Consider the following 14,785-nt stretch of genomic DNA (forward strand, 5'->3'; position numbering starts at 1 on the left):
CAAACTGATCATTTTAAGAAGCAAATTTGTCATGTTATCCACTAAAGTTTAGCGCTCAATTTTAAGAACAATTTTAATTTTATTTTAAAATGATCATTTGAAGAGACAAAAATATTAATTTCATTGACAATAAAGATGAAATATTTAAGATTGATTTCAGTTTTGTTGCAAAATATTATTTTAGATAAAATTTAATTTTAAACACCGAAGCTTAGGAATCAATTGTAAAAACAATTTCAGTTTGTCCCAGTGTGATCATTTCATGAGATGAAATTTCATCCAACAAAGGTAAACATTCAATTTCAGGGAGAAAATATTCAAGTAAAATTTCAATTTTATCCAAAATGATTATTTTAGGTGACAATTTTACTTTTGTCGATCAAAATATAATATTTAAATTTTGGGAAATCATCAGGGGACAAAATATCATTTTACGGCCAATTAAACATTGAGGGGGGTCAGACCAACCCATGACATGCCCAAGGCCCCTTTTTTGGAATACTTCGTAAATTTGTGTGTCATACTACACCCATGGGCTAGATGGGTCATGATAAGGGCTTTAAGATCTGACTTGATCTGATTAAATAAACAAATTTTCTTTCTTTGGTTTATTTCTTTTCACGAGTTCTCCATCCTTGTTTCCAGTTAACATTGTAAGTAACAGAGATCACAATTCATTTATGGACCGCCGTTTCAAGATTGAATGGATCATATCCAGAAGGTGAAACTCTTAACCTCTCACCAACCATTAGCCATTTTACTGTAATTTGTATGGCTTTTTCATGTCCCCGTTTTTATCTTTGGCATTTGTTTATCTCTTCTGTGAGGACTGACTAACTACGCCTGTAGCAGCTAGTTTTAAGGTTGCTTGCACGTTGGCACAAACAATACAAGTCTAAACTCTCCGGAACTATTCGAATCTGTCAAAGTTGGCGCAAAGTTTTCTCATATGATTTGCGTAGATTCTGAATTATAAATATATATTCTAGTCTACCTAATCTGAACTCTATTTAAAGATGTTGCCTTTCTGTGATTCAATTTCTAATAATTATTTATACAATGCTTGGGGGATATATTGCCCAGACAATTAGAGGGATCACATCAGTGTTAAGAAATTTGAGATTATACAATGCTTGGGGGATATTCCTCCTTACCTAAACGCATTTCCATGAGACCATTTTCTCTAATCTTCCATATACATGTAGTACATATATCCCTTTCCTGATCGTAAATATCAAACTTATGGGAAACCCCCATCCAATTAAATGTGCAATGGAATAGAGTATTCCCCAAAAGACTATCCCTGAAACGAAAATAATATGAACCTCTAGGAGGAATTACACGCTCACCAAGATCATCATCACTAGATTTACAATGAACCTACAAATCTAATTTGTTTGAATTTGGTGGATACAAATGAATCTGTTGCAAAATACACTGTTGTAGCATCAATGGCGGATTTTTGGTTGCCTAATAAGCCACCTTAATCTTTTTTTTAATGATAATAAATCTTAATTTATTGATTTATATTACTAAAGATATCAATTTTTCTATTTTTAATGTTTTGTGTTTCTGACCGTAAATCCATAATTACCAACGAAAATGTAATTTCTATTTAGAAAATGGATATAATATCTATAAAGACAATTTGTTTGTCTTTATAATATTACTCTTCCAGAAATTAACATGATTGTTTTAACAGTGGAAATCAGTTAAATACAAACTGAAAATATTTTAAGCTTATGCATGGATAAACAGTTTATAATAATAAGATCATTTTTATTCCAGTCACAACATTACTGTACATATTATTTGCATAGATTCAAAGACTCACAACACATACCAGTTCAGGGGCAAGCACATGGCCGGAATACTGGAAGCTTTTTACGTAAACAGGTTATTTTGACACTTCTGAAATATGCATACACGAATAAGACTCACTCCGCATCCGCGAATCTGAAAACAACGAAAAAGAAAAAGGTTGTCCCGGTCAACACTCAAATAGAGGAAAGATTTACAGCCAATGTGAATTAGAATAGAATTTAAGGGTTTTAAAATACAAAAAAAACTCACCCAAGCTCCGAGAGCTTCAAATGAGCTTCGGCATAATCGGCAAAGAAGGCATCCTCATCCTGATGCAAAAACATTACAGAATAAGTTCCATTAGCCAGTCATGAGATAATCTGTCAATTTCCATATATATGTGGCTAGATGTTACTCACAGCCGCGTATTTTTCAACAAGTGGACGAAAGACTGGATCCTCTAGCAAAGCCTTATCTGATGGCAACTGAATAAGCCCTTCTTTCTCTCCGCTAAGCAATTCCCTAATAAAACAGAAGAACAAATTTACTTATATTAATGATTGCATTGTTCTTCAGTCTATATATCCAGCAAGCAGCAAGACTTAGTAGAAAAAAGTCTTTAAAAAAAAAAAAATTGATATGCATGCATACTTGAAATAGGAGTTATCAAAAATGACGGGATTGGTAGTCCAGGCTCCCTCAAATCCAGATCGCTCCTTGTGGCACCTTCCCTGTAATAGAATTTGTACGTCAAGCTATGATGTTAAAAGTATGTATCATGTTTCAAAAAGACATGAAAATTGCTCATGAGAGATCTAGCTGAATCTATTCCATTGTTTGTCAACAGACCAGGGTGTGACCACCAGATAATGCCACAATGTCCTTGTCGCTCAAACCCATGTGGCCAAAGACGTCCCTAAGATGGTCAGAACCTGAAGTTGCAACAACACATTGGGAATGTTAATCAATTTGTTAAAAGAAAATTATATGTAGTGGTCACATTTTACAGTTTGAACTTGAGTGATCTGATTTAAAAAACCTTTAGTGGCATCAGGTAAGCGACCCTCTGGTGGCAGATCAGATTTATCCTGCAATATGAGATTTTACAATTTATTAGAAACAAGCAATGATACCATTTAAACAGATTAAAGAACCGAAATGCTTGTTCAACAGATCATAAATGTGTTAGTTCCCAGTCATATATATTTGCAATGTTATTTGACAGAATTAGTTTCCCTTCTAACTACTTTGACATAATCCAAAGTAATGACATTATGCCTTATACCAGTCCTACATGAAACTATCTAATTACCCAGAAAACTATGATAAGAAAAGGACCACAGGCTCAGGTTGGCTTTGTTTTAAACACATTACATATCCAATTGTCTTATTGTACTAAACATAAACATATGGAAAGACCATACTACAACTATCAGCATATAAAGAGAAGATGAAGCCAAATTTGGCATAAAAGCATAAGATGACTAAGAAGAAAGAACAATAGATGGCAGAAAATGCATTATCATCAATTGATGGCATTGAGGCACATAGCATGATACTTAAGTTGCTCAAACAACTGCCACGACTATTATCCTAGTAATGCCATTTTGCTCAATCCTTCACTTTCCTAAATATTTCTGTCCTGAGGAAGGATCTTTCTCTCCTGCCTAATATTTTGTTTAATTCAATTCTCCCAAGTTACGGAAATATTGATTAGTTTTTAGGGATTAAATGAAAGCCTAATTGCATTACTTGCTAAAAACTCCATGAGCATTGAAATAAATATAATCAGGCAGCCTAAATGACCATAACATTACACACGAAAATGGCTCTTCCCACCAGACTGATTTGAGATTTCGAAGCCCTAATTGCATAGGCTCTCAGCCAATTAATACTAAAGTAAGTTCCTTAATTATCCTATTAGCTATATAATACTGAACTTCTTAAACACTGATTAGAAACATGTGACATCAGAAGATATAAAATGAGATTATCACAGTATTAATTAACTACAAATTCTAATGGAAAAGAAAGAATAAACACATAGAGCATATGAAAACTTCACTTACAGGTCTTCCAGGGTGGAAAGGAATCTCCGGCCCACCAGTAACTTCAACAGCAACAACTCCGGCCAACTTTATAAAAAATAAACAGCCACCAAAAGTAATTAACCATCAGTCTCATTCGGTAATAGATGAATGGAACAAGATATATACATCACCCACAATTTCATAATCATAACAGATAAATACCTGGTAGAAATCTGCATAGGACAAATTGGGAAACTGCTGCTTGATGGGCTCCAAAAGCCTTACAGCTATATCAAGACCATTGTTAGCTTCATGAGCTAGCTCATCCGGATGCCTGATCGTCCCAAACGGCCCACCAGTCTTCGTATGAACGTCGAAGGTTCCCGCTGAGTGCCATCTGCAACACAGAAAAAAAAAACAATAAAATTTATAAACATCCAATTCCATCGTTACACAAAATTATATGCAAATAGAAATGGACAACTTACGCCAAACGAAGGACGATGGGGGCACAGTTCTTCTCAGCAATGAGCCCTCTCAGTTTCCTCTTACATTTCTCCACTGCTTTCTGGTACTCCTCGCTCACAGTTGGGTAGCACTTTCCCATATCTCTACAGTCAACAGTACTTGCAATCAATCATTTCAACTTTCCACGATCAAGCTTTACAAAACCAAAGCAAATTGAACACAAAACTGATCTTACCTAGTTGTTGATCACGAGCTCCGAACACTCCTTGTTTACTGTACAATGCGATGTCTGAAAGGCCACGAGTTGAACACGAGCCTTTCTAGCTTATGCAGTAGAGCGCGAAAATGAGATATATTTATAGAAAGGGAGCCCAAGGAAGATTCTAGTGCTCGTTTTGGGCCGTTAGCTTTATTTACGCTTGATCGAGCGGCTAAAATCGAATTGTATTTCCAATTTGTATTGTCAGCTGGGGCCCTCTCTACTCTCTGGAAGCTGGAAGGACAATTGGCGGGCCAAAGATTGGACACGTGTGCATGGGATTATGGTTGTCAAGTTATTCATTCTTTGCCGGTGCGGCGTGCTTATCCCCTTACTTTTATTTAGGGCTGGATTCGAACCGAGTCAAGCTCAGCTCGGCTTTTTGAGGGCCGGTTCGAGTTCGGTTCGAGTTCGATTCAAATCGAATTTAGCTCGGTTCGAGTTTAGCTCGTTTTCAGTTCGGTTCAGTAACAGTTCGGCTCGGTTCATTTTTTATATCAAAACGACACCGTTTTGTATATATATAAAAATCAAAACGACGCCGTTTTGTATAAAAAAATTTTTAAAAAAATATACCGAGCCAGCTCGGGCTCGGCTCGAACTCGATCGAACCGAGCTGAGCCCAGCTCGTTTCGGGCTCGAACCGAGCCGAGCCGAGCTCGAGCCCGAGCTGGCTCGGCTCGAATCCAGCCTTACTTTTATTTAGTAAATTAAAAAATTAATATCCTATTTGTAATTTATTATCATATTAATCATAAATTACGAGAAAAATCTGAGGTAAAAAAATGTAGGTTGATGGTGTAAAATTGATTTATTTTGGTAATCTTTCTTAATATATTTTGTATAAAATTTTGTACAATTAAAATCTGAACAATTTATTAATTAAATGTTGTAAATACAATTAAATATATCATAACAATACTCAGATTTAAAATAATTCGATTTTAAATAAAAATTTAAAAAAGGTGTTTAATTTGAAAAATATTTTTTATTAAAAATAAAATATTATTATTTTAAAGATTATTATATATATATTATTATATTTGATAAAATTAGATAAATATAAATCATTATTATATTTATTTAAGATAATAACAAATATTAATATTTTTTTAGGTATCATTATTTTAAAATATTTTCATATTAATTAAAAATGAGATTATTTTTACGTAAAAAAATTAATAAATAAAAATATAATTATAATAAAATTAATATTATTTTAATAATTTTTTAATACGTAAAGACAGTAATTAAATTATTTATTATATTATCTCTCATATTATCATAGATAATATAAAATTATCGAATTCTTTTATTACTTATAAACAAAATAAAATAAAATAAAAAATAAATTATCAAAATAATTTTTAATCTGTTTAATCAAATGCCCCATGCCGATAATAATTGAATTTTTATAAAAGTCTTCTACTTTATTTGAGGATAATTTTTATTAGGAGTAATATTTCTCTTTGTGGGTGTACTCATATATATGTCTATGTATGTGTTTTCTTATGTATAATTTTTCATATTTATAGAACGAGAAAGAAACTTATATTCGAATAGTTAAATATGTGTATTCATAATTTGAATATGATTTTCATAATCTATTTACATTTTAATTGAACTTAAACAGAATGGTATAAAACGGTAGTTTTTCCTTCTGAACATGATGTGTATTGTAAAGTTTTTGTTGCATCTAAGTAAGAAGTTTGACTGCACAACTAGATAATTGATAGATGAGAAATATGTTTGATAATTTTTATTATAACTAATTGCTGATTGTTACATATTGAATATCGTATGTGTAAAATCAAATAAGAAGAAGTTATTGATTATACAATCGACACTTGATTAGAATTTTTTGTGGGTTTTTACTTGTCCCTACTCAATTCTTTTAAAAGGATGGACATATGGTCTACCTCTTTGGTTGGTAATTAGACATGGTAAGAGGGTTGAATCCCTTTTTTTAACACGATTTGCAAAATTATGAATTATGTACGCCCATGAGTTATGCAAGTTTAGTCAAGGCTTTATGATTTGACCTAGTTAAAATTTTTTTAAAAAATTACTAATTTTTATCTAAAATTTACTTAATTATAAATTTTTATCTTAGTTGTGTAGATAAATTTATAAAATTTATTTCTACCAGTGGTATTATCCTTCACAAACTTATGAGAAAAAGTTTTCTGGGTACCAGAAGAAGGAAGATTCCTCTAGAATTGCTGAGCCTGATGGAAAATTTTGATGGGCCGGGCTCACCTTAACCAACTGAAAGCCTTACCACATAATTAACCAAACAAGCAAATAACGGCAAGGAGAAGGGCAAAATGGGAAAAAAATTTCGTCGGTGACAGCACAGGGCAACGCACCCAACAGCGGCCCCTCTAAAAGAGAGTTGTGCATTGACCTGTGTGCGGCTTTCACATTCATCATCCAGAATCAAATATTCCAATCCAATCCAGTCCAATCCGGTCTATTTGTGATAAAAGAGATTCCTCTGCTTTTTCGATCCCACTTTGTAAGTCTCATCCTTTCTGACTCTTTCTTTTTACACTTATCCAGATTCGCATTTTCCGCCATTCAACCACAAAATATTTCCGATTATATTATATTTAATTAAAGGATCTTCGTTTTTGTTTTTGGATTTTAGGTATTCGAAACGAGTTCTGTTTTTTTTTTTTTTGAATCTAGGTCTTTTGGAAGTGTGTCTGCATTTTTTGTATTTTTTTATAATTTTGATTTCATGAGTGTTTGTATTTATTTGTGTGGATGAAAGTAATTTTTTTTGTTTAATCGTTTAGATTAATTGGATTGAAGGCTTCAGGGGTTGACTTTTATGATACGACGCACTTAACATTGAGTTGTTGGATAACTGAGTTTGAGTTTGATTTTTGTTGGGGAATTGTGGTACGTTGTTGGGGAATTGAAATATAGTATTAGAAGTCTGTATAATCAGTTCATTTCTTCATTTTTACTCAGTTTTCTGGTGACTATGAAAGAAAATATATGGAATTTTGACTAATGAACATGAAATGTCTTTGTTTTGGTGGATGTTATGCATAAGATAGGTGTTGAGGTCTAAGAGGTTGTTTAATATCATAACAGATTGGTTCTTAGTTCACTGCATTGTTTTGGGTTGGAGCAGTTGTATTTGGATGAAACTAATGTATTTGATTTTCTAGGTTTCTGAATTTTGTTTTGATGATATGAAGCACTGCAGTCTATCTAAATTTCAAGTGCAAATTAGAAATATTACTTAAAGTTCACTTAATATTTCATTTTTGTCTTAATTTCATGTTTTAATGATTATGGCTGATTCTCTATAATCATATGTTTTGATAAGTGTTTTGCTTTTATTGTGAGAATGGATATAATTTTGGTTAAGCCTGCTGTATCTTGTCTTAATTTTTTTCATGGAATTGCATTCATAAGTGTTCACTTATTGTTTTGGTGTATGTATCATGAGAAGTTCTGGAACATCCTTGAGAGCTGGGAGCAGCTGAAGCAGGATTCTCAGTGACCGTACTAATTTTGCTGATATTAGAGTAGTTATTGTAGCTTTAGTGTGATACTCCACTGAGTTGATGTATGGAAAATAAAAAACAAGGTTGCATGCTGAAAAATAGATTGTCTTTGATATCTAACCTTTTTCATGTGGTTGAACTTTTAGGGAAATCATGAGCGACAAGGGAGAAAAGACATGCCCACTATGCACTGAGGAAATGGATTTGACTGATAAGCAATTGAAGCCATGCAAATGTGGTTATGAGGTTTGAACGTCTATCCATTACATAAAGTTCTTATTGCCAACAATACATGGATTGGTTAATTTTTTCTGTAATTACTTGTTTGTCATCTTTACAGATATGTGTTTGGTGCTGGCATCACATTATGGAAATGGCTGAGAAGGATGGCACTGAGGGTCGCTGCCCTGCATGTCGTACAGCTTATGACAAAGAAAAAATTGTGGGGATGGCTGCAAAATGTGAAAGGTTATTATTGTTAAGGTGACTTTGCTATTTAATTTGTATTGTTATGTTACTGGCTATTAAGGTAGCAACACATTTTTTATTGTACAGGATGGTGGCTGAAATAAATTCAGAGCGTAAACTGAAATTGCAAAGGGCAAAGCCTAAAGCAGCTGAAGGGAGGATGCATCTTAGTAATGTTAGAGTTATTCAACGGAATCTAGTTTATATAATTGGATTACCACTTAATCTTGCAGACGAGGAAGTACGTAGTTTTTCCCTATTGTACATGTCAGGTTATTCAGTGAAAAATGATTGCTCTTTTCTTTTATTTCAATCTGCTGTTATAGATTTGATTTTTATTAATTTCTTTTGTTGTCTCCAAAAGCTTCTCAAGGGAAGGGAGTACTTTGGCCAATATGGAAAGGTTTTGAAGGTGTCCATTTCCCGTACAGCAACTGGGGTTATTCAGCATTCTTCAAACAACAGTTGTTGTGTGTAAGCTGATTGACTGTCTAATTCCTGCAATTCTGAACTTAATGTGGAATTCACCATATTTGATTTTCTTCTCCATCTTTCTATTTGATTGCTCCTTTGTCAAGAATCACATGCAATGATTAGAGTTTGCTATGTTGTCTCTTGGCAAAATCTTGAAACTTTGTCATGTATTGTTGCCGGTTGTTTTTAATCAGTATTTTGCTCATTTATCTAATGCTGGTGATCCCGTTAGGTACATTACATACACAAAAGAGGAGGAAGCAATTCGATGTATTCAATCAGCACATGGTTTTATCTTGGAAGGTAGACCTTTGAGGTAAGCATTCTTATGCTTAATTTGTAGGCTTTAAGTCCAAAAGACTACTAGTTAAGACTTATAACCCCTCTTTTGCAGGGCTTGTTTTGGAACAACAAAGTATTGTCATGCTTGGCTAAGAAACATGGTAATAACATTTTTATAGTCTTAGTTCCTTGAAGATCTGACTTAGTTGCTTTCTGATCAATATTTTTGTTGGTCCAGCCTTGTAGCATTCCAGATTGTTTGTATTTGCATGATTTTGGCTCTCAAGAAGATAGTTTTACGAAGGATGAAATTGTTTCAGCCTTTACAAGGTAATCCAATTTTCACATTTGAAAGTGTGTACTTAAAGGGCCATGTTCTCTATGTTGCATGAAAAAAAATTAGCATTTTGTCCTGATGGCCATTGACTACTTTTGTCGTTGTGTTGACATTTTAAGAAATTGGATAGTTTATAATTAAATTATCCAATTTATGGGAGGTCTCTGGCTCTTCGAATTGCCAGAACAATCCAATTTCCATTTCAGTTCTATCTTTCATGTCATTTTGGTTGTAGTAGTGAGTGGGTACAAGTTGTAATCATGCTGATTTTATAAACAAAAACCAGTAGTTGCTTTGTGTTGGTTGTTTACTGGGTTGTTTGTTGTGTTTTACTGAATTCTGAAGGTGTATACCCACTCATTTGTATAATCAAATCCATCTCCTTTATGAGCCATGTGTCCCTTCCCATGATTGAGGCATTTTCCAATTTCAGTTGTGGTCCCCTAGTGTTATGATCCTCTGCACTTTCTCTCATGCCACTTATGTTCAACCCTCAAGGCTGAGTGTGGTGTTCTAACAGACAAACATCTTATGGGATGTTTTATCATTCCAAATGTTGAATCTTGGAAAATTTATCATGAACTTAAACTGAGCAGCTAGCAGCAGTAAAAATGCTGAAGTTGTGCTACACTTTGAGTATTGGTGATGATTTATTGATTTCTCAGGGACAGGTTGGCAGATATTTTGTTTAGACGTTCCAATATCTTGGTTAGTGAGTGCTTGTTTGTTCTGGAAATTATTTGCTTATATGGTTTCCTGATTTATACTTCTAATTTAGTTGGTTTGTGGTATAATCTGGCTATGAAACTAGTTTCTATCACGATGATTGATTTTCAAGTTGTGAGGGAATGCACAGATATTATATACCATATTATTCCCTTTTACCTAATTGTTAATAATTTAATTCTAACCTCTGTTTTAGGTTTTTCCTGTTTTTTAATGTGGTATTTGCTTGGTTTTATTTGTGCCTTGTCTTTCTGACTCTTTAAGTTCTCTCCTTCCCTACTCACTCAATGTTGTTTGTGAAAAAACTTTTCTGCTTTTTCTGGTCCGTGATTAGTTGTGTTTGATATCTCTATCATGTTCTGAACTAAGTCCTTTTGGTTATGAAGGAGTAGAGTTCAACAAATTGTTGGTGCCACAAATAATATGCATCGCTCAGGAGATGTTTTACCTCCCCCAGCTGACGATTATATCAATAGCAGCATATCTTTAACAGCCAAACCTGTTGCCACCAATTCTTCAAATGTAAGAATGCATACAGTAGGTTATAATGAATTTGAAATTTATGTTCTTATAGTTTTGAATGTGTTTATACATTGTATCTACAGTTTTGAAGAGCTTTGTTATCTGTTTCCTGCAGAATATTGACAGTCAGAATAAGGGATATTGTGCAGATAATGGTACTGGAAAATCTAATTCACTCCCTGCAGCAACCTCATGGTATCCTGTCTTCCAGTCCATAGAATCCTGAAATTTATTTTGTGATATGATGACTTATTTTTCTAAGTTTTCTTTACCAGGGTCATGCGTGTCTCAGCTAGTCTGCCACCAAGTAAAAATTTGTCTGGTTCAGGTCAACCTTCAGTCGATCAGCCTAAGATATCTAATGGTCCCCAAGTCCTTAAATCAGATACTTTAAGCACCATTAGATCTCACAGTGTAAAGTCGATGGAAGCTGAAGCAAATTGTGAAGTTCTTGATTCTAAGTTGAATTCATTGAATTTGCGAAGAGAACATATTAATGGTGGTTATCAAATTGATTTTTCAAATACAAAAGCAGAAGTTATTTTGGGTAGGACGCCTGCCACTTCAACAACTAAAAACCGCTCACCTGATCTGCCATCTTCAAATGACAGTAAAGCAATATTTCTAGAACATAATAAATCCCTATCTAGTCCTGGTTCTGTTGAGAATGAAAATCATCATATTATTAAGGATAGTCAGGGTTTATGCTCTGGGTTATCATCAATTTGCCTTCAGAATCGCTTTAAGAAAGAGTACTCTAATCCTGTTGTAAACGGTTCATCATCCAGTCATGCGCCAGATAACATGCTCGAGAGTCAAGGTTCACAAGAAGATATAAGCGAGCAATCTAGTGAGCCTACAGCATCTCCTGCGTCAAATGGAGCTCCAGTGATGGAAGATTTTTTAGATTTTGATGATCAACAATTGAAGGGCTCAGAAGCCATCCGTCATAACACTTGCTTGTCTTCCTCACCCTATTCACTCCAGAATTTAAATCAGTCAAGCTATAGATCTTGGCAGTCAGGTGAGATAGACAGTTATAGTAATCTTGATGTGCATAATGGAATTGCACCCATGAAATATGACACAGTTTCTTCTCCATTGACATCTAAGAACGAAGTTAGTAGCTTTGTTAGTCTGGATGCAACTGTTGACCACTCCAGAGTATTCTCAGAGGTAGGATTGGGAAACTACCTGGAAAACTATGATAGTAAACCACATTTACGCAGCAGTTTAGCTTCAGATGTGGGAGAGGGCAGCATAATTTCAAAAATTCTATCAATAGACTCAGATTCATGGGAAGATTCATTGACCTCGCCGTCCAGTTTAGTTAAGTTGTTGAGCAAAAATGATCAACAATATAATTCTCTTAAAATCCCAAACTTGTTCAAAGAATCAGAAAGCAGGCAATCTAGGTTCTCGTTTGCTAGGCAAGATGATTTGTCTGATCAGATATCTGATTTTGAGCCATCTGTTCATGAAATCAGGCATTCAGCCGATAAATGTCATGCCTCAAACGATTTGATTTGCACAAATGAGTATCGGAATATCTTTTCCTCAGGCAGCTCTATGGAGTCTGAGAATATCCCTAGCTGTTATTCGTTTATGTCTTCGTCTGGTTAGTATATTTTACTTGTTTCTTTTTTTTGTCTTAATTTTTCCCTTTTTCCAGTTGAATACTGATCCATTGAATGTCAACAGTATTTTCTGAAGTAATTTTAAACAGCTATAATAAATAAATACTCATATTATATTGAGTATTAGTTGGATCTTGGCATGTAGTGTTTTGTGCTTCTATTTTATATAGCTGATTAACTGGAGTTTATTTCCTTTTCCCACCTGGCAGTATTTTACACCTTTTGTTATATCAGTGTTTTAAATATTTAGTTCTTTAAAATTCTTCCTGAAATTCTTTGCTCCATTGCCATTTTAACAGTTTCAAAAGCTCCAACTTCAGCCCCACCAGGATTTGCAGTACTGAGTAGGGCACCCCCTCCAGGTTTTTCTTCTCATAGGACAATGAACAAGACTTTTGACGGTTCTGGTTCGTCTTTCATCCCTTACTCCTAGGAAAAGGAATATCTTGGTTGTTAATTCTAATATTTCTATTCTGTTGGATCCCTTTGCAGTGAGTACGAGTCAGTTGCTACAAACCTCTACGCAGCCAGTTAGGATCAGTGGCAGAAATGGAGATGTTGCATTTTTTGATCCTGCAATAATGGAAGTTGGCCAAGGTTCATCAGGGATCAGTAATGTAGGCTCTGAAATGAGGCAAACTTTATCTCCAGAGCCTAATCCTTTTGACCTTGATGCAAGGCTTCAGCTGCTGATGCGACAATCAATTTCTGAATATCCGAATCTAAGGTTTCCAAACCATTTAGCGAACAAATTTGATTCAACAAATAATAGATTTTCTCCTCCAAATGATACTTGCAGTATTTCACCAATGCTCTATGATCAGTCTCAACCTAGCAATCCATCTGCATCTGTGCAATCGACAGCTCAACACTCAAGAAATGCACACATGCCAAGTGGCCATTTGGGTGGTTGGAATGAGGTTAAGAGCATTAGTCATCTGGGTGTGTCAGATTATATGACAAATGGGGGAGTTGGATTTAACAGTTTTATTCCCCATTATGAGGATCTGAAGTGTCAGATTTCTAATCCCAGTAATTTTTACAGCAGAGGATTTGCTATGTGATTGTTGGAAATGTTACCCCTCTTTAATTCTCTATGGGAATAATGAATGTGATCAATTGGATGAGTTGGTCTGCTTCCCTCGTCGTTACTGAACCATGGCCCCATGTTCTTACACATGGATTTCCTGGTAATGGCAGGTGAGAAGCAACATTTTGTTATTCTGTGACAGTAAGCCTCATTGTATCAGGAATTTAGGATCATGCTGGCAGACAAAAGACTGGAAATTGCAGCTGGCTCTGAGGATGAACTGAGCTCTCAAGTTCACCTCAATAGGTAAGCCTTTAAATAAACCTTGTGAATACCCTTAAGCAGATTTTCTTATTAAGAACCGAAATGGGTGATGGCATGTATATTCTAATTACAAACTCTTGGTGTTTATGTTATGCTTGTTTGCAGGTGAGCTGCTACTGGCCATTGTAATGTGCCACCGGGCAACTTTGGCAAAACCTGATGAATAATTGCCATATATCACAGATGAACTGAAATAAAGGGATCTGGGTGGTTTCATCTTGTTGAGAGGAATCTGTTTTGATGACAAAGAAACAATCGTGAGCTTGGGCTCGGTAAAGAATTGCTTCCGGTGATCGTAATTTGCTTTCTACTGCATTCTGAACAGGAATGGCATCCGGGTTCTTTAAGATGTTACAGAGGGTGAGAGATACCTTGAGTAAGTTGTGAAAAAACTCATCTTTCAAACAACGTTAAACCCATAGAGAATTTGGAATCTGAATTGAAGACCTTTTTCAGCCTCCTTATTTGTTTCTTCCTGTTACAAGGAAAAAGCCCCCTCGAATTAAATTTTCTGAGTTTGTGGTTGAAATTACTTATACAAATAAAAGAATGTATCATTGAAACATGCATTATCCATTAGATTATATTTAAAGATTTTTGATATAAAGAAATAATTTACCGCTTGGTTAAAATTAACTTTAATAAAATAAATTTCAGAAAATGGCTATTTCGCCATCATCTTGTGCTGATCAAAAATTTGTCCCAGTTAAAAGCATGATAATTAAGATTGGATTTAAGTCGAATCAAGTTTGAGTTCGTTTAAGTTTGTCAAGTTTATTTTTATAAGTTGTTTGAGTACGGTTTATTTGAGGGGATTTAATTTGAATTTAATTTTAACTTGAGTTTGGTTTGGTATTATAATTGAACAAAAAATAATTAAAATAATATTATTTTAATATGT

At 34.4% G+C, this 14,785-nt stretch overlaps 2 protein-coding genes across 9 annotated transcripts; one reads left to right on the plus strand and one right to left on the minus strand.

Moving 5' to 3' along the window:
* Positions 1-1,758: 1,758 nt before the first annotated feature.
* Positions 1,759-4,696, minus strand: LOC123201325 (L-ascorbate peroxidase 2, cytosolic). Its single transcript, XM_044616778.1, has 10 exons — positions 4,537-4,696; positions 4,322-4,444; positions 4,056-4,230; positions 3,873-3,938; positions 2,843-2,891; positions 2,653-2,735; positions 2,455-2,534; positions 2,223-2,325; positions 2,074-2,132; positions 1,759-1,956 (listed from the first exon to the last, which is right to left on the minus strand). The coding sequence occupies exons 2-10, from the start codon at positions 4,438-4,440 to the stop codon at positions 1,938-1,940; spliced, it is 753 nt and encodes a 250-aa protein (XP_044472713.1). The 5' UTR covers positions 4,441-4,444; positions 4,537-4,696; the 3' UTR covers positions 1,759-1,937.
* Positions 4,697-6,951: 2,255 nt separating this feature from the next.
* On the plus strand, positions 6,952-14,449 carry LOC123201912. 8 transcript variants are annotated; one of them, XM_044617508.1, is made up of 15 exons: positions 6,971-7,078; positions 7,362-8,146; positions 8,231-8,330; positions 8,425-8,567; positions 8,640-8,793; positions 8,917-9,026; positions 9,259-9,342; positions 9,421-9,469; positions 9,547-9,638; positions 10,758-10,893; positions 11,009-11,088; positions 11,169-12,511; positions 12,830-12,937; positions 13,023-13,866; positions 13,990-14,449. In XM_044617508.1, coding segments are annotated over exons 2-14 (2,973 nt in total). In that variant the 5' UTR covers positions 6,971-7,078; positions 7,362-8,144; the 3' UTR covers positions 13,595-13,866; positions 13,990-14,449. The 8 variants fall into 8 exon arrangements, with proteins under 8 accessions (XP_044473444.1, XP_044473443.1, XP_044473446.1 ...); XM_044617511.1 differs by having other exon boundaries at positions 7,362-7,467; XM_044617509.1 differs by lacking the exon at positions 7,362-8,146 and having other exon boundaries at positions 6,952-7,078.
* Positions 14,450-14,785: the final 336 nt, after the last annotated feature.

Source organism: Mangifera indica, chromosome 18 (genome assembly GCF_011075055.1).
Source record: "Mangifera indica cultivar Alphonso chromosome 18, CATAS_Mindica_2.1, whole genome shotgun sequence".
Lineage (NCBI taxonomy): Eukaryota > Viridiplantae > Streptophyta > Magnoliopsida > Sapindales > Anacardiaceae > Mangifera > Mangifera indica.